At 42.6% G+C, this 25,153-nt stretch overlaps 1 protein-coding gene across 5 annotated transcripts in view; it reads left to right on the top strand.

Moving 5' to 3' along the window:
• Positions 1-25,153, top strand: part of cep43 (centrosomal protein 43) — a 112,126-nt gene that overhangs the window by 64,672 nt on the left and 22,301 nt on the right. For 3 of the 5 annotated variants that reach the window (XM_078556760.1, XM_078556757.1, XM_078556756.1), the window contains 3 exons: positions 1,068-1,127; positions 2,563-2,771; positions 10,839-10,922. In XM_078556760.1, coding sequence (XP_078412886.1) covers positions 1,068-1,127; positions 2,563-2,771; positions 10,839-10,922 — 353 coding nt within the window. The remainder of the gene's footprint in view (positions 1-1,067; positions 1,128-2,562; positions 2,772-10,838; positions 10,923-25,153) is intronic. The other 2 variants (XM_078556759.1, XM_078556758.1) reach the window with 1 other exon arrangement.

Here is a 25,153-nt window from a genome sequence, read left to right as displayed (position 1 = left end):
AGGAATGTAATCGTATTTTCTTTGTGTTCATTAGAGCAGTTGTATAAAAAATTTCAATATGAACATAAGAAATAGGAGCAGTAGACCATTCGGCCCCTCAAGTCTTCTGCCATTCATTAAGATCATGGCTGATCTGATTGTGGTCTTAATTCCACTTTACTGCCTGCCCACCAGAACCTTTTGACTCCCTTGTTTGTGAGGTAGAAAGACTTTCTCTTTAATCTCACAGTTTAGATTTCACAGAAATGTTGCAATTGTAACTCCTGTAGCAAGAAGGAACATGTATAAATATTTCTAGTTAATATTTTGTGGACGTGTTTATGGAATATAAACTATCTACACCACATGGACTGCAGTAGTTCAAAAAGATGGCTCACCCCCATCTTCTCGAGGACAATTAGGGATGGGCATATAATGCTAGCTATTTCAGCAATGCATATCATATGAACAAATTTTTTAAAAATCTGACTTTTGTTTCTTTATTGGACCTTCAAAGTCTTTGCACTATTGTATCTGTGTAGTTCATTCTCTGCATTCTGAGGTATTATTTTTTTCACTGAGTTTCCAAGTATATTTTCATGCTTTCCTGTGAAGGATGAGGAGGTCAGTGTTACTTCCTGTCTTGTGTCTCCTTTTGTTATATTACCACTTTTTAACAAATGATTTTTTAACTGAAGATAACTATGCAAATGTTCTTAGTAACAAGCATGATGGGTTTTTTTTGTATCTTAATATACATTGCTGTTTAGGCTCAGATTTGGTTTGCAGTAATGTGGCTAAATGCATGTTCAATTGAACTTGTCACTTTGCAGTGCTATCACTATCATGGTATAATACTATAGACATTAAATCCTCAATTTCAGCCATCTCAATTAAGTGCTTTCTTGCCTGATAGGTATTAATTCAACTGTAACTTTTCTTTCACATGAACCCATTCTTTCGAAGGAAATTTCCACAAGGTTATAATTTATTAATAAGGACTTCACCTTTTCACCTGCTGACTACTTGGAGTCACTCATTCCATGCCAGTAGCACTAGTTAATTTTTTTTTAAATGTTCATTTCCAGATACCCAGATACAAAGGAACTGGTAAAGTTAAAGAGAGTGGGGAGAAAGCTGGTGAAAAGGTAACTGTATGTTGATCCAAACGTGGTGATGCCAAAATGTTACCCTTAGCACATGCACGGCACACAAATTCCTTAAAAAAGCATATTGGGAATATCTATGGTTATTACAAAAAATCTAGAAATCAAACAGCTTGAGTACATCAGGCTTTATAATTTGGTTACTGTGGTTTATGGAAATTGCGAAAATGATTAGATAAATTTAAAGAGGGAGAACAAGCTTTCATCATTAGAACTTGGCATGACAGGGTAGATCAATAGGTTTTCCAAAAAGGCAGTCATAATAGATATGTTTACTGATTGTGTTTTGTTTTATGTTGGAAGCTATTTTGATATTGGGCTGTTACTGCATAATGTATTTGTGAAAAACCACAGTTTTGCTAAGCCCCTAATATCTTAAGCTTTCTTAAAACTTAGCATTCTGATATTTAATATGCTGTTTTATGGTGATGTTGCCATGAGTTACATTTAGCTTCCCTGCCAATTCAATATTGTATTCTAATCTGCGCTAATGGTCAATACACTACTGCAGGTGAATGAACAGCTTTAGACTTGTATATAGCTCAACATTACACTGTCCTTTCCCCTCTAACATTGTAGATATTATGTATTTAAAGAAGTCTTGCATTTTCTAACATTTGATGCTTTGTTCAAAACTGTAAATATTTGATGGTGCTTCTTATCTGTGACGAGCAGGTCATTTATAAGGTAGTAAGGCGAATGCCATCTTGCGTTCTGTTTTTAATGATGAAACCAGAATTAACCTATAGATACCTTAGATAACAAAGTTCAAATGATCAAAGCAAAATGCTTAACACACCAATCTGCCCCTTCATCACTTACAGATTTTTATCTTGAGGTAAAATAGCAACACACTGATTTCAGCCACAAAACAATTGGAATTCTCCATAGTGTAAATTAATGTTGATATTTATTTCGCATTGGTGGGTGCTCTGAGATCTATAAAAGGTTTGACTACAATGCATTGTGTTCAAAAATAAGAAAAAGCTGCAGTTGATGCAGTTATAATTGTAGTGGATTTAGGGCATTCAGTATTTTATAATCTACCATATCTTGTACCCTTGTAGCTCGACCTGCAAAAGTTTAAGATTAAGAAAGTACATGAAATTAACTTTTATTCATGCATACTCCTTCAGTATTCTGGTAGCCTATTTATTAAAGCAAGCTCAAATTCTTTGTAACAAAGTTAAAATGCATAGAATCTTAGAGTTTTATTTGTAATTCTTTTTGGTTGAAACGTGCATGTAGCCATTTTTTACAATAAGGATGATTAATTATTCCATCCATACATTTAAGCAATACCTTAATAATCTAGGAACAGTAGGTTCTAGGATTTTGCAACTTTAAGAATGAGAGCTCCAACTTAATAATTCATTCAGTACACTAATCAGTTATATTTTTACGTACTTTTCCAAAGATCACTGACAACAGTCTTGGAGATACCAGTGCAACCTCCGGTGACATTAAAAGCGCAACCAACCTGTCTCCTGGTGAGCCAAAGCAAGACCTGATGCCAAACACAACTACCCATCTCCCAGAGTCAAAGAAAGATGAAAAGCTACACCTTGATGATGAAGACTCCTTCTTTGATGACCCATTGCCTGAGCAAATGAAAATCTATGGCTGGTAAGCAAAAATATAAACAAAGTAAATACAATAAAGTTTGCATTAATATAGCACCCATGACATCCTGAGGCACTTCACTGGAGTAGTAGCAGACAAAATTTGACACTTGAGATATTTATAGAGTTATTGGAGCAGGTGACCAAAAAGCTTGGTAAAAGAGTTTTATGGTGCAGCTTAAGGGTGAGAGGATTTAGGGAGGGAATTCCAAAGCCTAGGTGCCGGGCAATTGAAAGCATGGCCACCAATAGTGGAGCAATAAAACCTGGAGATGCACAAGAGGCTGGCCTGGAGTATACTGTCAGCTCAGAAATGGGGGGAAGCTGGTTGGTTTGGAGGAAGTTTAGAGATAAGGAGGGCAAGACCATGGAGGGATTTGAACACCAGGATTAGAATTTTCAAACTAAGGCATTGATGGACCAATGTGGGTTGGCAAGTGCAGATGTGAAGGGTGAATGGGACTTGGTGCAAGTCAGAATGTGAACAGCAGAGTTTTTGGGTGAGTCAGGTTTACGGAGGGTGGCATTATATTTACCACCTTGGTATTACTGATTTTTTTTTTAACATGACCCGAAATCGTATTGTAAAGCTTTGCAGTGCAGCCACAGTCTTGCAGTAGCTGCCAATTGACTGCTTTTGAACAATTTTTCAGAACACTTTCAGGCAATAAACCTATATGAAAAGTCCCTGAATTTCTTGTGCCTTGAGTGTACGTTATTGTCACAGACCATCTTTCTTCCCTCCATGTTCTTGATTTAGATTGTTCGGATATTGCTTGGAATTTCCCATGTCTATGTATCATTGACACTGTCCAGTGCTTATGGTAGAAAAGCATTAAAACCTTTATTATTATTATTATTATTATTATTCTCTTATTATTCTCGCCTGTGGGAAGATAAGAACCCAAGAAATAGGAACAGGAGTAGACCACAGCCCATTGAGCCTGCTCTACCTTTCAATATGATCTTGGTTGAACTTGGGCTTTGACTCCATTTTCCAGTTCACTCCGCGGAGCCCTTAATTTCCTGAGACACCAAAAATCTGTCTATCCCAGCCTCGAATGCATTCAACAATGGAGCATCCATAACCCTCTAGGGCAGAGAATTCCAAAGATTCACAACCCTTTGAGTGAAGTAATTTCTCCTCATCTCGGTCCTAAATGATCAACTTCTTATCCTGAGACTATGCCCCTATGTTTTAGATTCCTGGACCAGTGGAGACAATCTCTCAGCACCTATCAAACCCCTTCAGAATTTTGTAGGTTTCCATGAGATTGCCTCTTATTCTTCTAAACCCAGAGAATATAAACTCAATTTACTAAGTCCCTCATGATCTCTTTAACTCAGGGATTAATTTAGTGAACTCTCACTGCACTGTTCCAATGCAAGTATATCCTTCCTTAGATACGGAGACCAAAACTGCACATGGTATTCCAGATGTAGCCTTACCAAAACCCTGTACAGTTATAGCAAGACTTCTTTATTTGTGTACTGCAATCCCTTTGCAATTAAGGTCAACATGCCATTCGCCTTCCCTAATTGATTGTGACATCGGCATGCTAACATTCTGCATTCCTTGTATGAGCACACTCAAGTCTCTTTGTATGTCAACATTTGAACGTTTCACATCTTTTAAAGAATATTCCACTCTTCTCTTCTTACAACCAAAGTGAATAACTTAACACTTCTCTACATTATACTCCATCTGCCATCTTGTTGCCCATTCACTTAATTTGTCTATATCTCTTTGCAGCCTCTCTGTGCCCTACCCACAGCTTACCTTCCCATATAGCTTGGTACCATCGTCAAGCTTGAATACGTTAGGATAAAAGCAAAAAACTGCGGATGCTGGAAATCCAAAACAAAAATAAAAATACCTGGAAAAACTCAGCAGGTCTGACAGCATCTGCGGAGAGGAACACAGTTAACGTTTCGAATCCGTATAACTCTTCAACAGAACTAAGGAAAAATAGAAAAGAGGTGAAATATAAGCTGGTTTAAGGGGGGGTGGGATAAGTAGAGCTGGATAGAGGGCCAGTGATAGGTGGAGATAGCCAAAAGATGTCATAGACAAAAGGACAAAGAGGTGTTGACGGTGGTGATATTATCTAAGGAATGTGCTAATAGATGACATTAAGGGTAGAAAGCAGGACGAACAAGGTACAGATAGCCCTAGTGGGGGTGGGGTGGGGGGAAGGGATTGAAATAGGCTAAAAGATAGAGATAAAACAATGGAAGGAAATACATTTAAAAATAATGGAAATAGGTGGGAAAAGAAAAATCTATATAAATTATTGGGAAAAGGGGGGATCGGAAAGGGGGTGGGGATGGAGGAGAGAGCTCATGATCTAAAATTGTTGAACTCAATATTCAGTCCGGAAGGCTGTAAAGTGCCTAGTCGGAAGATGAGGTGCTGTTCCTCTAGTTTGCATTGAGCTTCACTGGAACATTGCAGCAGGCCAAGGACGGACATGAGAGCAGAGTGGAGTGTTGAAATGGCAAGCGACAGGGAGGTCTGGGTCATGCTTGCAGACAGACCGAAGGTGTTCCACAAAGCGGTCACCCAGCCTGGATTTGGTCTCTCCAATGTAGAGGAAACCGCATTGGGAGCAACGAATGCAGTAGACTAAATTGAGGGAAGTGCAAGTGAAATGCTGCTTCACTTGAAAGGAGTGTTTGGGCCCTTGGATGGTGAGGAGAGGGGAAGTAAAGGGGCAGGTGTTGCACCTTCTGCGGTTGCATGGGAAGGTGCCGTGGGAGGGGGTTGAGGTGTAGGGGGTGATGGAGGAGTGGACCAGGTGTCCTGGAGGGAACGATCCCTGCAGAATGACGCCGGGGGGGTGAAGGGAAGATGTGTTTGATGGTGGCATCATGCTGGAATTGGCAGACATGGCGGAGGATGATCCTTTGAATGCGGAGGCTAGTGGAGTGATAAGTGAGGACAAGGGGGACCCTATCATGGTTCTGGGAGGGACAGGAAAGTGTGAGGGCGGATACGCAGGAGATGGGCCGGACACGGTTGAGGGCCCTGTCAACCACCATGGGTGGAAAACCTCGGTTAAGGAAGAAGGAAGACATGTCAGAGGAACTGTTTTTGAAAGTGGCATCATCAGATTGGGTTCAACAATTTTAGATCATGAACTCTCTCCTCCATCCCCACCTCGTTTCTGATCCCCCTTTTTTCCAATAATTTATATAGATTTTTCTTTTCCCGCCTATTTCCATTATTTTTAAATGTATTTCCATCCATCGTTTTATCTCTACCTTTTAGCTTATTTCGATCCCTTCCCCCCATCCTACCGCCACTAGGGCTATCTGTACCTTGCTCGTCCTGCTTTCTACCCTTAATGTCACTTATTAGCACATTCCTTAGATAATATCACCACCGTCAACACCTCTTTGTCCTTTTGTCTATGACATCTTTTGGCTATCTCCACCTATCACTGGCCCTCTATCCCGCTCTACTTGCCCCCCCCCCCAAACCAGCTTATATTTTACCTCTTTTCTATTTTTCCTTAGTTCTTCAAGAGTCATACGGACTCGAAACGTTGACTGTGTTCCTCTCAGCAGATGCTATCAGACCTGCTGAGTTTTTCCAGGTATTTTTATTTTTGTTTTGAATACATTAGTCTGTCTCTTCATTAATATAGTTTGTAAATAGTTGAGGCTCCGGCACTAATCCTTGCAACACGTCACTATTCACTGCCTGCCAACTTGAAAAAACCTGTTTTTGCCAACTTTCTGCTTTCCATCCATTAACCAATATTCTATCTATGCTAATACATTACCCCAACTCCATGATCCCTTGTCTTACCTATTAACCTTTTTGTGTGGCACCTTATCGCATGCCTTTTTGAAATCCAGGTATGCTACATCTACTGGTTCCCCTTTATCTATCAAAAAAACTAATAAATCTGTCAAACAGGATTTCCCTTTAGAACAAGTCAACATGATTTTACTAATCATATGATGCTTTTCTAAGTGTATTGTTAAGACTTCCTTAATAATAGATTCCAGCATTTTCCCAACAACTGCTGTTCAGCTAACTGACCTGTTGTTCACTGTTTTCTCTCCCCTTCCTTTCTTAAAAAGTGGTGCCAACCTCCAATCTTATAGGGATATTCCCAAAGCTAAGGAATTTTAGAAAATCATAGCAAGCACATCCGCTACCTATGCAGCTGTGGCCAGGATTTTCCCCTTGGCGATTTGGGGGCGGAGCCCACTCGCCAAGGGGAAAATGACACGGGATGACGTCGGGAGGAATCCCCGACGTCAACCCGGTCCCTTTAAATTTTTAGGACAGCGAAATCAGCTGTCCGCCCGCCAACCTGTCAATGGCCAATTGAGATCATTGACAGGCTAATTAAGATAATTAAAGACCTGCCCGTCCAAGCTTAAGGTTGGCGGGCAGGCCAGGAACCCCAGCGGGCTGCAGATTATTCATGAAACTTCATCCACTGGCGGGATGAAGTTTCATGTCCGTTTTTTAAAAATTTAATAAATTTTATGTGTTTATTATTAACATGTCCCATCTGGTGTGACATTGTCACATGAGGGGGACATGTTAATAATTTTAATATTTATCTAGTTTTAGACTTTACTTACCTCTCACGAATCACCCTGAGACAGGACTCTGCCTCATGCATGCGGCATGCACGCACGCATGCGGGAAAGAGCGCACTTTGACAGATGGGGAATTCCCCGACCCCCGGCACAGGAAGCGCATAGCGCTTCCTGTCGGGCAGGCCACTGGGTGGGCCAACTCAAAATGGCGGCGGGCCCCGTTTTGGTGGCGAGGGTCGGCTGTCCGCCTGCCGCCGAGCCGATGGGGCCCGCACGCCATCCGAGGGCAAAATTCTGCACTGTCTCTTTTAGAACCATAGGGTGTAGGCCATCACATCCTGGGGATTTGTCGGATTTTAATCGCTTGAAGTTTCTCCAATACTTTTTCTATGCTGATATTAATTTCCTTAATTTCCTCACTCTCTCTAGCCCCTAGGTTACTGCCCATTTCTGAGATGAAACTTGTGTATTCCACTGTAAAGACAGACAGAAATATTTGTTCAATGCCCCTGCTATTTCCTAATTCCCCATGATAATTTCTCCTGTTTCTGCTTCTAAGGGACCAATGTTTACTTTAGCTACCCCTATAAAAGCTCTTATAACCTGTTTTCATATTTCTGCCTAGCTTTTTCTCATATTCAATTTTTGCCCTTTTTATCAACTTTTTGGTGGCCTTTTGCTGGTTTCTAAAACACTCCCAATCCTCAGACTCGCAACTGTTTTTTGCAGCTTTGTAAGCTGTTTCTTTTAATCTAATACTATCCTGAACTCCCTGAGTAAGCCACGGATAGGTCTGTCTTGCTCAGTTTTTGTTCAATAGAATGTATTTTTGTTGAACATTTTGGATTGTTCCTTTAAACGTTTCCTACTGTTCATTTAATGCTGGACCTTGTAACCTATTTGCCCAATTAACCTCATCCAGTTCTCTCCTCGTGTCTATGTAATTGGTTTTGTTTAGGTTTAAGATTCTTGTTTGTGATTAGAATATGTCACTTCCAAGCTGAGCATGAATTGAATGGTATTATGATGATTATTTGCCAGATATCACTAATTAACCCTGCTTTATTACACAATACTAGATCTAAGATGGCTTTATCCCTAGTCGGTTCCACGATGTATTGTCCTAAGAAACTGTCACGAACAATGGGAAATTCTGTTGTATTTGTAACACTCACCATATTGTGGAGTCGTGCAGGGAATATTGAGGACGACAGAAAAAGCTGGAAAAACCAGAAAATCGGGCACTTTTGGTGGGAGGAAGATAGAGTTTACATTTCAGGTCAATGAGCTACTATTAGAAATGGGAAATATTAAAGGTGAACTGCTTTTGAGGAGAAACAGAACCAGGGAAAATGAATATGGGAGACGTAAGAGGAAGGCCTGAGATTAAGTAGAGGACAGGAGCTTATTTATTGACGGAAGTGATGATGGATGCTAGACAAAATGACAAAGAAGATTTAAAAGATTTATCAGAGACCCAGAGAATTGTGAAAGCTTACAGCAGAAGAGCAGAATGTGGTTGGGAGGTGGGTTCTCAGGTGGTGAGTGAGTCATTTAAGGAGGTTGTGTGCCTCCATTTTTATTTTTAGCCCATGTTTTCCAAGGCCTCGGGAAACTTGACAAGTAAAAGGTAAGTAGGGCTGGATCCATAAGGCAAGTAGTGCTAGATCCATAAGGTAAGTACAGTTATAACACTGCTTGTGGATCATTAACGTGCAGGAGTATTTCCTCCAGGTGCAAAAATATAACTTATTGTAAACTCCCCGACCCCATGATGTCTCTGTATTCCCCAACTCCATGATGTCTCCACTCCACACCCCTAAACTCTTCCTCTCCATCATCCCAATACCATTAAACCTGCCCACAACTTTGCCAGTTGTACAACCTGAAGTCAGCCTGTTAATGAAGCTGGCTGTCAGGTGGGAAACTGGTAGGAAAAAAATCAAACCTGGCTTGAAGTTAAACTGCAGGGCATTCAGGAAAACCCATGCTTCTAGGTTTCCTGACCATAATTACTCGCCACCGCCCCCCACCCCCCAAAACATCCCCACTCAGTGAGATGACATCTCTGTAAGTATCAGAACCTTAGAGTCAGTTTCCATGAAAAAGTGAATTTGCCAAAACTTTCACACAGTGGTGCTATGGCAGGGTAGTACCTCATTGGTAGTTTTCTAGAATTATATAGGTCTGGTTTGGTTAGCTGTGGCTCAGTTGGTAGCATTCTCACTTCTGAGTCACCAGGTTCCAGGTTCGAGTCCCACGCCAGGGCTTGAGTACAAAAATCAAAGCTGACACTCCAGCACTGCATTGTTGGCGGTGTTATCTTTCTTCTGAGACAGTTAACCCTATCTGCTTGCTTGGATGGATGTAAAAGATCCCACGGTACGATCTCAAAGAAGAACAGGGGCATTTCCCCTAATGTCCTGGACAATATCCATCAATCAACATCAAAAAAATAAATTATCTGGTCATTGCCATATTGCTGTTTGTAGTGTTTGCTGTGCACATGTTGGCCACTGCATTTTCTACATTACAACAGTGACTAGACTTCAAAAAGTACTACATTGACTGTAAAGTGCTTCGAGACATCCAGTGGTCATGAAAAAGCTATATAAATGCAAGTCTTTTTTTCTTAAATCATTCGAGTTTTGAAACATTAGCTTGTTTCATCATTTAGTGCAACACTTTCAGCTTCCTTAGGGCAAAGGGGTCATTTACCAGTATTTTCTATTTTAAACATGTCTCGTTAACTACCTTTTTTAGATATCTTGTAGCAGTTGACCTCATTTATTATTCTGTTCTTTTTCTCTTATTTGTTGCATAATCCAGCCCTATTTGCTCTGCTAATTTTTTACTGTGGTGTATCAGTCTATCACCGGGAGATAAAAGTGTTTCAGGGTTGCGCTCTTCAGATAGCAAAAAGAATGGCATTCAAAAAGCATAAATACATTCTTTATTCATACCTGTGGTTAGTAAAGAATTGAATGATGATCAGAAAGTAAAACTAAAGTGCAAAAAAGAACAAGACATTTTTTTTACTACTTCTGAATTGCTGAAAATCAGGTCAGGTCAGGACCCAGAACTGGATATTTGAAGCTTTGTGGCTTACAAACGTCTTATGACCTCTTTCTTGAGCTGAACATCAGGTTTAATTTTCTTGTTAACATTTAAAAGAATTTTCAAAGAATATGAATTTAAATGAGATTTCTAATGATGAAGTTGGTACCGTGTACAGATGCACCAAAGTATTCAACTCTCAAATCAGTTGGTTGCCCAATCAGTGTAAATTCAAGAAAGTTCCACATACTTGAAAAGTAATTTCATAGCTACTCCCTTTTAGCCTGATTTGAATCGTTTCAAGTTCAAAAATTCTGAGTACTCCCTGATGTTTTGCCTTTTGTTAATGATTATTATAATGTTGTGCGCGACACCTCTCTGTCCATAATTGTCAAGTTTTCATTTATTTTCCTTTCCTCTACTTCTACCCCATTGCTTTCTTATGAGGCAGTATCTCTGGTAAAAACACTGATATCGATGAAGATGCAGAAGATCCCTTTGTAGTAGCAGGTGGTAGACAGAATCCTCTAGAAAGGTGAGATCACCAGCATAATTTGATGGTTTTGTTCGTAGTTGGAGACCTTTTTGAAATATAAGAGGCAATTTCCGGTGAAAAAAGGCAGAGCTTGTAAATAAAACTTGAAATCTCAGGAATTTAAATGGCAAAACAAGATAGCAGAATCAAAGATGGTATATGGTGATATGTTTCCACTGTCTTCAAATTTGACCGTGTCAGAAGAATTAACATTTATAAATCTATATTTTGAAGGTTTAATAGATTGGTAAAAATGATTGTTTTTCAGTTAAACTCCTCTGACCCCATTACAACGATGGTTTGGTTTTGCAACATCGTTGCACACCTTTTCCTGTTACATGGTGTGTACGGAAAACCTTGGCCAATGTAATTGTTTTGCTGTCAGCAATGAAAATGTAATCACATCAAAATGCATTAATATTTTTTTTAAAACTGTCTGAAACTGAATTTTGAATGACTGGAAATGTACTAGAGTTTATGTTTACCGTTTTCTAATTCTAATTCAATTTTCTAATTGTCTATTCCCTAAAATATGCTGATTTGTAGAATACCCAAGTACAAATTATTTCTTAAGAAAACTACAGCAGTGATATTAGTCGCTGGTTCTTTCATCGAGGATGTAGAGTACAGTGATTTGGTCTCCTGAGATGAAAACTGATCAAACAGAATACAATCTTGATATATAATTTAAAATAACCTAGATGATTATAAACTGAAATAATTTCAAGATTTTCTTGTACCACATATTTATAAATCAAGTTTTATGTTGGAGGTCTGACCTGAACCATTTGATTTAGATTACCATTTTATTTCTCAATGGTCAACTGCTGATCATTTCCTTATAAACTTTCATTGATTTGTCATCATTGTTTCAATATAGAAGTCAAAACATGTCAATCTCAGAACTGAATAAAATAACCTTCCCAGTTAACTGTGCACATCAACATAACTGAAAAGTTTTGCATCTGGCAACATATCTACGGCACATTAGTATGCTGATTTATTGAATGGGACATTTTTGTCAAGAATCATCTATCACCTCAAAGATTCTACTTTGAATCTCTCAAAAAGTCTCTCTCAAAAAATTACATTCACTAAAGAGAATCACCACAAAAGCAGCAAATCAAATCTGTGGGACAAAAGCTTTGACTCATTTAGAGAACACAGGTTGGTTCTCCACCAATGATCTAACATGTCACTATCTCCAAAAGATTTACATACAAAATTTCTGGGGAAAAATCACAAAACTTAATCACCTAAATTTAGAAATCCCTCCAGTAACCTCCTTTCAGCCCTCACTCCCCTCCTTACCACCAGCGTCCACCCCTTGCAGTCACAGACCTGTCTTCAGCTCTATTGTTGGAGACGGTGGTATAGGGTATTGTCACTGGAGACCCAGGGTAATGCTCTGGGCGCCAGGGTTTGAAGCCCACCATGGCAGATGGTGAAATTTGAATTCAATTAAAATCTGGAATTAAAAGTCAGATGACCACAAAACCATTGCTGATTGTTGTAAAAACCCATCTGGTTCACTAATGCCCTTTAAGGAAGGCAATCTGCTGTCCTTACACGTCTAACCTACGTGTGACTCCAGACCCACAGCAATGCGGTTGATTCTTAAATTCCCTCTGAACAAGGGCAATTGGGGATCGGAAATAAATGCTGGCCTAGCCTGTGACTCCCACATCCCATGATTGACTAAAAAATAGTTTTTTTTAAAATTATTTATTCATGGGATGTGGGCTTTGCTGGTTGGGCCAGCATTTATTGCCCATCCCTAGTTGCCCTTGAGAAGGTGGTGGTGAGCTGCCTTCTTGAACCGCTGCAGTCCATGTGGTGTAGATACACCCACAGTGCTGTTAGAAAGGGAGTTCCACGATTTTGACCCAGCGACAGTGAAGGAACGGCGATATATTTCCAAGTCAGGATGGTGGGTGTCTTGGAGGGGAACTTCCAGGTGATGGTGTTCCCATCTATCTGCTGCCCTTGCCCTTCTAGATGGTAGGAGTCGTGGGTTTGGAAGTTGCTGTCGAAGGAGCCTTGGTGAATTTTTGCAGTGCCCCTTATAGATGGCACAGACAGCTGCTACTGTGCATCGGTGGTGGTGGAGGGAGTGAATGTTTGTGTATGTGATGCCAATCAAACGGGCTGCTTTGTCCTGGGCGGTGTCAAGTTTCTTGAGTGTTGTGGGAACTGCACTCGTCCAGGCAAGTGGGGAGTATTCCATCACACTCCTGACTTGTACCTTGTAGATGGTGGACAGGCTTTGGGGAGTCAGAAGGTGAGTTACTCGCCACAGGATTCCTAACCTCTGACCTGCTCTTGTAGCCATAGTATTTATATGGTTAGTCCAGTTCAGTTTCTGGTCAATGGTAACCCCCCCCCCGAGGATGTTGATAGTGCGGGATTCAGTGATGGTAATGCCATTGAACGTCAAGGGGTGATGGTTAGATTCTCTCTTGTTGGAGATGCTCATTGCCTGGCACTTGTGTGACACGAATGTTACTTGCCACTTGTCAGTCCAAACCTGGATATTGCCCAGGTCTTGCTGCATTTGTACATGGACTGCTTCAGTACCTGAGGAGTCGCGAATGGTGCTGAACATTGTGCAATCATCAGCAAACATCCCCACTTCTGACCCTATGATGGAAGGAAGGTCATTGATGAAGCAGCTGAAGATGATTGGGCCGAGGACACTACCCTGAGGAACTCCTGCAGTGATGTCATGGAGCTGAGATGACTGACCTCCAACAACCACAGCCATCTTCCTTTGTGCTAGGTATGACCCCAACCAGTGGAGAGTTTTCCCCCTGATTCCCATTGACTCCAGTTTTGCTGGAGCTCCTTAATGCCACACTCAGTTAAATGCTGTCTTGATGTTGATGACATTCACTCTCACCTCAAGTCGGGAGTTCAGCTCTTTTGTCCATGTTTGAACCGAGGCTGTAATGAGGTCAGGAGCTGAGTGGCCCTGATGGAAACCAAACTGGGTGTCAGTGAGCAGGTTATTGCTAAGCAAGTACCACTTGATAGCACTGTTGATGACCCCTTCCACCACTTTACTGATAATTGCGAGTAGACTGATTGGGCGGTAAATGGCCGGGTTGGATTTGTCCTGCTTTTTGTGTACAGGACATACCTGGGCAATTTTCCACATAGCCGAGTAGATGCTAGTGTTGTAGCTGTACTGGAACAGCTTGGCTAGGGGCACAGCAAGTTCTGGAGCACAAACCTGCGGCACTATTGCCATATTTGTGGAGCCTCCTCTTCCAGTGAGTCGTATAATCGTCCACTAACATTCACAACTGGAAATGGCAGGACTGCAGAGTGTAGATCTGATCCGTTGGTTGTAGAATTCTTAGCTCTGTCTATCACTTGCTGCTTATGCTGTTTGGCATGCAAGGGTAGTCCTGTGTTATAGCTTCACCTGGTTGACGCTTCATTCTTAGGTATACCTGGTGCTGCTCCTGGCATGCCCTCCTGCATTCTTCTTTGAACCAGGGGTCGATCCCCGACTTGATGGCAATGGTAGAATTGGGGGGATATACCGGGCCATGAGGTTATAGATTGTGTTTGAGTACAATTCTGCTGTTGCTGATGACCCACAGCGCCTCATGGATGTCCAGTCTTGAGTTGCTAGATCTGTTCAAAATCTACCTCAATTAGCACAGTGGTAGTACCACACAACACGATCAAGGGCATCCTCAGTGTGACGATGGGACTTCACCTCCACAAAGACTGTGCAGTGGTCACTCCTACCAGTACTGTCATGGACAGATGCATCTGTGGCAGGCAGGTAGTGAGGGTGAGGTCAAGTACGTTTTTCCCTCACCACCTGCCGCAGACTAAATCTAGCAGCTATGTTCTTTAGGGCTCGGTCAGTAGTGGTGCTACTGAGCTGATTCTATATTTAGGCCTTGGCATATAGAGGAAAATTGTTAAATTAATACTGACTTTGCCATTTACTTTTATTCACTTAACTGTTTTCTTGTTCCATTTTAACTGTCGTATCAATTTTGGTAAGAAGCTAACAGTGGAATGCATTCTGAATTATCAGTACAGTCCCCACAGTTTGGAGGTCAACTTGATAAGTGTGAAATGTTATGCTGGCCACTGGGGCCAATGGTACTTGCATGAATGTGCCTGCCTTAAGTGGTAGCTACTGTCCTGTAAAAACAGTCATAGTTCTTATTAATAACTGAGTTTATTTATGTTGTTTGCTTCATTACAATATACACATTACAATACACAGCATTTTTTGTGAACCTTGGGTAACAGGAAAACTTTGGGCCCATTCATAATTAGTCACCTTATCAGCAAGGTACCACTGAGGCAAACGAAGCCACATAAACATAAGAGTGATCGTTGAGTAGGCTATTGGGATGCTGAAGATGCAATTCACATTTGGAGGTGTCTTCCTTCAGTAAGCACTACCAAGGGCCTCCAGCATGATAGTGGTCTGCATCTCGCACAACATAGCACAGCAGAGAAGATTAGAGCTGTAGGAGGACAAAGGTAAGGACTGCTTCAGAAGAAGGGACGGGGTAACAGGATGCACTTCAGGAGAAGGAGCCTGCTAAGGCCAGTGCACCTGCAACAGCATAGACTCATTCAGACATGCTTCAGCTTGACCTAAGGTAGTGCAGCCATCTGGCAAGTCAGTTATGAACCTGCTGTACACACTCCCAGCCATTGATCAGGGCCAGTATTCACTTAGTTGCCTGTCGCGGTGGCCACTTTTTCTGTGGAGGCAGACATTAACACAAATGCCCAAGATATCACAGCATTCAGATGGAGATGGACTGCTCCAAATGCTGCCAAATCACATGCAAGGCCTTTGAAGATACTTTGAATCTCACACGTTTTCTGCTGCTGCTCCAGAATAGTCCTCAACACCTGACTGAGGCTCAGCATTTGTACCCTTCGAAGGGTAACCCTGCCTGGCATGTACATGTCACATGCCCACAAACACATTAAGATGATGGACACTTTTGTTTTACAAATAAATGAGCAACATGGCATATGGACAATTTACTTTGACCCAAGTTGGCTGCCGAGGGCCAGGTTACCTATGATTGCTACACAAAGGATTAACCCATGCCTGAACATGCTTCCGTAAAATTCTTAGAATGACCATAGGTGAATGCTCTCCCTTAAATAGACATTCGCAAAGTGAAGCCATTTGTGAAGTTGCACTTCCTATTGACTGGATATTTACTGAAACTCAAAATCAATAGTCCTCCCAGACAGTGGGCGGAATTTTCCGTGCCTGCTGGCATCGGGCATGAGTGGAAAATATGGCGCAATCGGTTTCACAATGGCGAGAAACCAGCAGTTCGTGATCGCCTGCTCAGTCCGGTTATGTTTCCTGCCATCGGACATTGGGACCCTCATTGGAATATATCAGCATATCACTATCTGGCCAGCCTGCTGGAATTGTTCCTCCTCCCCTTGCTCAATTGTCCATCCACATTGGTGGGAAAGCACACCGGCGTGTTTCACCACAGCGCATAAAAGGCGTGCACTTGGCGGCCTGCACTTTGAGGGGAACTCGGAGGTCAGTACACAGTAATGTTGTTCAGCTCTTGCCATGGTCGCCTGTTGGACTTCAAGCTTCAGGGGCATCGGGGAGGGTCGGGGTTAAAGGCAGCCTTGCCGTTGAGGCGACTCGTGGCCAGGGGCGATAGGGGGGTGGGGCAAGGGCAGTCCTGCCATTGAATATTAACACACAAGCATCCGGGGTGGGGTGTAGGGTTGGTGAGGGAAGTGGCCAGACATTAGGGAAACCTGTATAAAGTGACCATTCCTGTGCAACTGAAACAGTTCAGGGGCGGCCACATTGATATGACTGGAGCTTATCTGCCCACTCAAGCAGAGGCATCCAAGTGCTCCAGAGCTTCCCCCACCCCCAACCCCGACCCCCAGCACAGACTGCAAATTCATGAGCATTTTAGTGGACTGCGGAACAGATGGGTGACTGCACACGTTGTACAATCTCCTTGCTAAAGTTGGCCATGTAGCAGTCACTGCTGGTGGTGCTCACAGCCCCTTACAATGTCAGCATTTGGTTTGGACCAGTCTCCCCAATGGTTCAAGCTAACAGGGCAGCCATGCAACGCACTAATCTCTAGCCATCCAAGTGGTGGCCAGCACTCTCCAGGAAGCATTAAGGGGCCGTCACACTTAACCAGGACAGGTTCTTAGTACACCCATGCTAGACATGTGTCTCTCTCTTTCATCCTGCAGGAGGAGTATATCAAGATCGTGGAGCCTGGTGAACTAGCTGTATGCCTGATGGCCTACAAAGTGCGAAGACAGAGGAGAGAGCAACTGAGGCTCCTGGCTGTGCAGAGGCTGGAGCAGCAACCTCAGGAAGAAGGGGCGGCTGGGGCTCCCGCACATGCCGCCCAAGAGCCACAGCGAGCCATCGCTGGCTGATGCCATGTCACACCCAGGGTCTATAGATGCCGCCTTTCATTCTTGCTGAATACCGAGAACCAATGTCGCCGAAGATTGTGCATGTCCAGAGAACTGGCCCGTCACATCTGCCAGCTGCTGCAGGATTTGGTGCCGCGGGGACATCCACTGCCAGTGGACATGAAAGTGACCGCACTGCTCAATTTCTACACCAGTGGCTTCTTTCAGGGCTGCACAGATTCTGTGGGATCTCAAGCCTCCACCCACAAATGCATCCATGAGGTCACGGATGCAATCTTTGTGAGGGCACACAACTTTGTGCCTTTTGCCCGGGACCAAGACAGCCAAGATGCAAGAGCAATTGGATTTGCCAAGATCTCGGGTTTCTCACAGGTGCAGAGTATAATCGACTGCACTCGTGTGGTGCTCAGATCACCATTGCAACACATGGTAGACTACATCAACCACAAGGGGTTCCATTCACTAAATGTGCAGCTGGTGTCCGACCACCAGAAACACATCCTGCAGTGTGCGCATGGTTTCCAGGGAGTGTGCACAACGCCTACATCCTCAGTCGGTCACAGATGCCTGAAGTCTTCCAGGGTCCACAGAATCAGCAGGGATGGCTCCTTGGGGACAAGGGCTACCCGCAGAGGCCGTGGCTGATGACACCTATGGGGCGGCCTCATACAGCTCGCAACTTGGTGGGGCAGACCATCGGGATGCTGATGATGAGGTTCTGGTGCCTGGATTGGTCTGGTGGAGCCCTGCAATACAGCCCACAGAGGGTGTCACGCATCGTCATCATCTGCTGCGTCCTTTATAACCTGGCGTGCAACAGGGAGACGACTGGCTGAGGAGGAGATGGAGGAGCTGCACGTCTCCTCCAATGAGGAGGGCGCCAACAGGGTTGAGAGTGAGGAGGTCCTTGGAGGTGACGTTGACGGGGATGATGCCCTCGCACTGGCTAGACAAGGCAGGTGAGCTCAGGAGGCCCTCATAGCTTCTAGATTGGTGGAAGATGATGACAACATACAATGAGGTGACCCCATCGACCCTCACATCGCATCTGTGAACTTTTGATTCCAGTCAGGCTTATAGCAGCAGGAAAACCCTCTGAGAATACTCCTGTCATGGAAACACAGTGGAGACACTAATAGTCGCTTGATTGCAGGAGGATGATGACAGCATGCAGTGAGGACATTCCTTAAATCTTCTCACAGTCTCTGAGAATGTTTGACTCCTGCCTGGCTGAGGGCAGATTGCTTGCGCCCTGTCATCAGGGTCATATCATAGAGATGCAGCCATGAAACCTTAGAAGCATTTGATTATTTGACTGCCTTCAGCATATGACCCCCTCAGGACCACAGCCTCAGTGGTCACAGATGCTGAGGAGATGGGGGCCAGCCTCCCCTTAAAGGTGCTGAGTGTTGCTTCGTTTGAATTTAGCATTCAGTTTGAGAGTGAGAAGCTTGGGTCGGAAACAACTGTGCTAAACTTAAATAAGGATAATTACAAAGGAGTGAGGGCAGAGTTGGCTGGAGTGGACTGGGAAAGGAGTTTAGCGGAAAAGACAGTTGGTGAACAATGGCAGACATTCAAGAAACTAGTTCATGACTCACAACAAAGATATAATCCAGTGAGGAAGAAGGATTCTAGGAAGGGGCTAAAACATATGGTTAACCAAGGAAATTAAGGATAGTATCAAATTGAAAGAAAAAATATACAGTATGGCAAAGATTAGTGGTAAGCCAGAGGATTGGGAAAGTTTTAAAAACTAACAAAAGATGACCAAAAAAACATAAAGAGTGAGAAAGTAAACTTTGAAGGTAAACTAGCGAGTAATCTAAAAATGGACAGTAAGAGCTTTTAAATGTATAAAAAGGGAGAGAGAGGCCAAAGTGAACATAGGCCCCTTAGAGAATGAGGCAGGGGAGATAATAATGGGGAACCAGGAAATGGCAGAGGAGCTGAATAAATACTTTGCATCAGACTTCACAGTAGAAGACACAAATAGCATTCCAAAAATACTAAATAATCAAAGGGCAAAAGGAGGGAAGGAGATAAATACAATAATTGTCACTGGAGGAAAAAGTGCCGGGAAACTAATGGGGCTAAAGCCCCCATTAATTCCCTGGACCTGATGGGTTGCACCCTAGGATGTTAAAGGAAGTAGCTACAGAGATAGTGGATACTCTTAGATTCTGGAAAAGTCCCAGACGGTTTAAAAATTGCCAAAGTAATACCCTTATTCAAAAAGGGAGGGAGACAAAAAACAGGTAACTATAGGCAAATTAGCTTAACATCTGTCATTGGGAAAATGTTGGAGCCTATTATAAAGGGTGTAATAGCAGAGCATTTAGAAATACATAATCTAATCAAGCAGAGTCAGCATGGCTTCTTGAAGGGGATACCACGCCTGACAAATTTATTAGAACACTTTGAGGAGGTAACAAGCAGGATAGATAAAGGGGTACCAGTAGATGTAATATATTTGACTTAGATGAGGGAAGTGAATGTATTATCACCAAATTTGCAGATGACACAAAGAAGAGGTGGGAAGGCAAATGGTGAGGATGAGACAAAAAGACTCTACAGAGGGATATTGACAGGTTGAGTGGGCAAAAATTTGGCAGATGGAATATAATGTGGGAAAATGTGAGGATATGCACTTTGGCAGGAAGAATTAAGCAGCTGAATATTATTCAAATGGAGAAAGACTTCAGAAAGCTGCAGCATAGAGGGATTTGGGGATCCTCATGCATGAATCACAAAAAGCTACCCTACAAGCTCAACAGGTAATAGGGAAGGCAAATGGAATGTTGGCCTTTATTTCAAAGGGAATGGAGTATAAAAATAGGGAAGTCTTGCTAAAACTATACAAGACACTAGTTAGACCACAACTAGAAAACTCTGAACAATTATGGTCCCCTTATCTAAGGAAAGATATACTGGCATTGGAGGCAGTCTAGAGAAGGTTCACTAGGTTGATCCCAGGTATGTTGGGATTTTCTTATGAGGAGAGGTTGAGTAGGTTGGCCTGTACTCATTGGAGTTTAGAAGAATGAGAGGCGACCTTATTGAAACATATAAGATTCTGATGGGGCTTGACAGAGTAGATGCTGAGAGGTTGTTTCCCCTTGTGGGAAAGTCTAGGACCAGAGGGCACAATCTCAGAGTAAGGGGTTGCCCACTTAAGACAGATGAGGAGGAATTTCTTCTCTGAGGGCAGTGAATCTGTGGAATTCTTCACCACAGCGGGCTGCAGAGGCTGGATCATTAAGTGTATTCAAGGCTGAGATGGACAGATTTTGAATCACCCAGCACTGACTAAAACTGTTCCCAATCATAACTGGGAAATCATATAATTTGATGCATTACATTTCAACATTTTGTGCTTGGTTTACAGTATATAGGCCCTCAATATAATTCAGAGTTTAAATTCTGTGGCAAAACGGCATTCCCACGAAAGACTACATGCAGATGAACTTACTGTCTCAGATTTTTCTGCACTATTTTGTATTTGGAAGTAGAATATTACAACTTTACTACAGATAAACTACAATATAGAAATATATATATTTATACATACACAATGTGGGGGAAAAAAATTAAAAATCAGTTGGTAGTACCAACAGGTGGTTACTGGGGCGAATTCCACATTAACCAACAATACGAGAGAAGAATTACGTTAACAACTATTGCTGACTGATGCTCTTCCTCGTCTGTTCGTTCCCACAGCCCCCAGGAGCAGAGGGCATGATCTCAGAGTAAGGGGTCGCCCATTTAAGACAGAAGTGAGGAGGAATTTCTTCTCTCAGAAGGTGGTGAATCTGTGGAATTCTTTACCGCAGAGGGCTGTGTAGGCTGAGTTGTTACGTATATTCAAGGCTGACAAAGACAGATTTTTAATCAGTAAGAGAATCAAGGGTTATGGGAAAAAGGCAGGAAAGTGAAGTTGAGGATTATAAGATCAGCCATGATCTCATTGAATGGCGAAGCAGACTCGATGGTCCGAATGGCCTATTTCTGCTCCTATGACTTATGGTCTCCGCAGAACTTGGCTACGACTTTATCTGGGACGCAGAAGCTGCTTCCAATTTCCATTCATCCCAAAGAGCCACGAGAGAGAAACTATCTTGGCATGTTATGCATGTATTTTTAATGGACTGAAATTTGGACACATGATTTACTTCTTGTAGTTTCTTTTGATTACCTAAACACATGCTTTGTCCCTAGAATCCATCTTGTGTGCATGAGAGAGTTTTGTTGCATTTACATTTCAGGGTATTGTGTGAATAAACATTAGTCTTTCCTTTGATTTAAACTTACCCTAGGGCCTGCTTTATCATTATTACTGAAAATCACAACACAGAAAAGTTTAAAACACCCTGTAACACGCAGACAACACTGCAGACAACCAAACAGCGAAGAGAAAGGGGAAAGGTTTATCCCACCGCCTCTCCCTGTCCGTAACATGCCTCTGGCTCCATTGCCTGTTTCTCACTTGTGATGTGTGGTTCACCATGTGATAACCCAACTACCTTCCTTCGAAATCTATTGAAATGTGAGTATCTGAGCTTGTGGAGGGTGTGCACACGACCTCTTCTGAGGATTCTTTGCCTTTCACTGTCACTAGCTCTCAAGCGATTCTTGAAGAACCCGTGGAAGGCGAAAGACATGATTTAGAACTGACAAGGTGCAAGGTTGCAAAGTAAACAGTGCTGAATATCATTTTACAGTGGCAGTTGACATCTAGTCAATATGAGTGACTATTTTGTGTCAAGGTGGCTGTGTGACATCTAATTCAGTCACCTGTTATCTGGGAAATCCACACCTCCCCATCAGCATTGGTCATGTATTCTGAGACCGCTTATCTCCAGCGGCTTTGCCCTCCGCAGCAGTAAGAGAGACTATGACTGGAGCCCCCCACCCCCCCGCCCCCTGCAACCTTCAGTTCTCTGCCTCATCCTGATATTATGTAATTATAGAGAGACAGATATGAATGTGAGAAATGGAATGTGTATCAGGATGGGATGGCAACACTTGTGGAGGCTAACTGTGAGGGATTTGGGTGAGATTGACAAGATGAAGGTGAATGTCAGTGCTAGTTGCTCAAATGTGAGAAGTTGCCGAGAGAGAGAGAGAGAGAGGGATGCGTGGACCGTGTGTTGGTCTGAGGCATACTGTGCAGGAGAAGGCTGGGAAAGTCAGAGTGAGAGAGTTGGCATTTTAATATGACATGCCACTTAGCTTTCCTCCCCTGATGAAGGCATTGAACCTCTTGGGTGTTACATCTATGAGCGAGAGACCAACACCACCTCAGCGACTTCCAGCCATGCCTGCTTAGCTTCAGAGGCTGACTTCTTCCCCACCCCATCCGCAGGGAACAATATTTATCAGCAACCCTCTCAGTCCACAGCAGGATCTGCAGTGATGTCTCGGAGAACTGTGGTGGACAAACTTCCCTCCTTGAGATTCCATCAATCCAGTTATTGTCCCTCAGCAGGCAGTTGTAGAATGCTTCCATTCTCTCTCTTGTTGGGGTCCCTTTAATTACTGAGGCTTCAACAGTCAAGGGTGGGTCATGAGCATGCCTGCCCACTCCAATTGGTCAGGAAGCGTGGATGTGGGATGCCAATGCTGTGGTTCACTCAGAGCTACAGTAAAACCTTTTCATGAACTTTCAGGATTCTGACCTGCAGCTGACCTCCCCTGCTCAGAGCAAGCCCAAAAGTTAAAATTCAGCCCAATGTTTCTGCAGTAGTTTTTTTGCCAATTGGTTTGTGTACCACTAAAATATGAGTATCTTATAAGAGTTACGAAGCATGAGTATCAGCATCTGACAAAGTGGTTTTCACACCTAATCTACTGTGATTTTCACATTGATTGCTAAAAGCGTTTGAGCCCTTGCACCTAATAGGATGGAGAAGGAAACATCACTGAATTGGTCACGAGGTGCTTCCAAACCTAGACAATACTGCTTGTAAAGAGAGTTAACACAATGATTGGCAAAAAAAGGCTTAATACACCTACTTTAGTAAGGCAGTGCAACAGTTAGCTTAATAAATGCAGACTCTTGTAATTAATTTAAATATTTTAGTAACAGTTATTTAACGGGGAAAGCTATTGGAAAACATATGAAGAGGATTGGTGTATGTAGATTTTATTCTCTTAAATGTTTTATGCTCTTATCAGTAATTGATTTATGGGTTTGACTATACTGATACTCTCAGGTTCTCAACATATGAACAACCTGCTACTAAACTCACTGTCTTGGGTGCTCCACAGATATGTGGTCACTGTTGTGCTGACAGCTTTATGGATTTTTTTTAACTGAAGAACTAAAGCAGCACATTGTAATCCAGCACAAGGCTGCATTAAGCCTAACAGTGACTTATCTTTATTTGTTTTTGGAATTTTGGTATAGCTGGCAACAGGGCCCATCCCTAATTGCCCATGAGAGGGTGGTGGTGAGCTGTCTTCTTGAACAGCCGCAGTCCATGTGATGTAGGTATACCCACAGTGCTGTTGGGAAGGGAATTCTAAGATTTTGACCCAGCAACAACATTGAAGTGGTTATATAGCAGTCACGGGAGAGATGATGATGTAGTGATAATGTCACTAGATTATTAATCCAGAGGCCCGGTCTAATGCTTGGGAACGTGGATTCAAGTATCACCATGGTAGCTGGTGGAATTTAAATTCAAATAATTAAATCTCATTTGAAAGCTAGTCTAAGTGATGGTGACCATGAAACGATCATCAATGTTGTTGGTTCACTAATACCCTTTAGGGAAGGAAATCTGCCATCCTTATCTGGTCTGGCCTAAATATGATTCCAGATCATGCAGCAATGTGGTTGATTCTTAAATGCCCTCTGAAACAGCCTAGAAAGCCACTCAGCTCAAGGGCAATTTAGGAATGAACAAACGCTGGCCTTGCCAGCGACTTCCACATCCCATGAAAGAATAAAGAAAAAAATATAGTTTCAAATCAGGACAGTGAGTGACTTGGAGGAGAGCTTGCAGGTGGTAGTGTTTCCTTGCATCTGCTACTCTTGTCCTTTGAAGTGGTGGATTTGGGAGATGGTGTCGACCGAACCTTGTTGAGCCGCTGCAATGCATCTTGTAGATAATGCACACTGCTGCCACTATGCACTTTTGGTGGAGGGAGTGAATGTTTAAGGTGATGGATGCAACCAATCAGGATGGCTGCTTTACCTTGGATGGTATCAAGCTTCTTGAGTGTTGCTGCACTCATCCAGGCAAGTGGAGAGTATTCCATCACACTGCTGACTTGTGCCTTGTAGATGGTGAAGAGTTACACACCACAGAATTCCAAGCCTCTGACCTGCTCTTGTAGCCAAAGTATTTATATGGCTAGTCCAGTTAAGTTTCTGGTCAGTGGTAACTTCCAGAATGTTTCTGATGGGGCATTCGGCAGTTGTAATACCATTGAATATCAAGGGGCGATGCTCATTGCCTGATTCTTGCCACTAATCAGCCCAAGTCTGAATCTTGTGCACCTGCAGTGACACCTAGACAAGCACTGTTTCAGTAAACTAAATCCTCATATAACCTTGAGTTTGCACTTTTCAGGAATGCAACTACAATTGAAACAAGTTGAGCAAAACAGATATTCCCATTAATATCAATGTAAAAGCTGCCGTTGGGTTCTGTAGGACCTTTCTTATCAGGAAAAAAAATTTAAAAGGTTCTACACTGCAAGTTAAAACACTGCACATCCCGAAATTCCTATATTTGTAAAATAAAATAACTTTACATTTTAAAATTTATTATATTTTAAAAGAA

This window comes from Cetorhinus maximus, chromosome 14 (assembly GCF_964194155.1).
Source record: "Cetorhinus maximus chromosome 14, sCetMax3.hap1.1, whole genome shotgun sequence".
NCBI lineage: Eukaryota > Metazoa > Chordata > Chondrichthyes > Lamniformes > Cetorhinidae > Cetorhinus > Cetorhinus maximus.
Note: the sequence above shows the minus strand (reverse complement) of the source record. Positions and strands in the feature narration are given on the sequence as shown.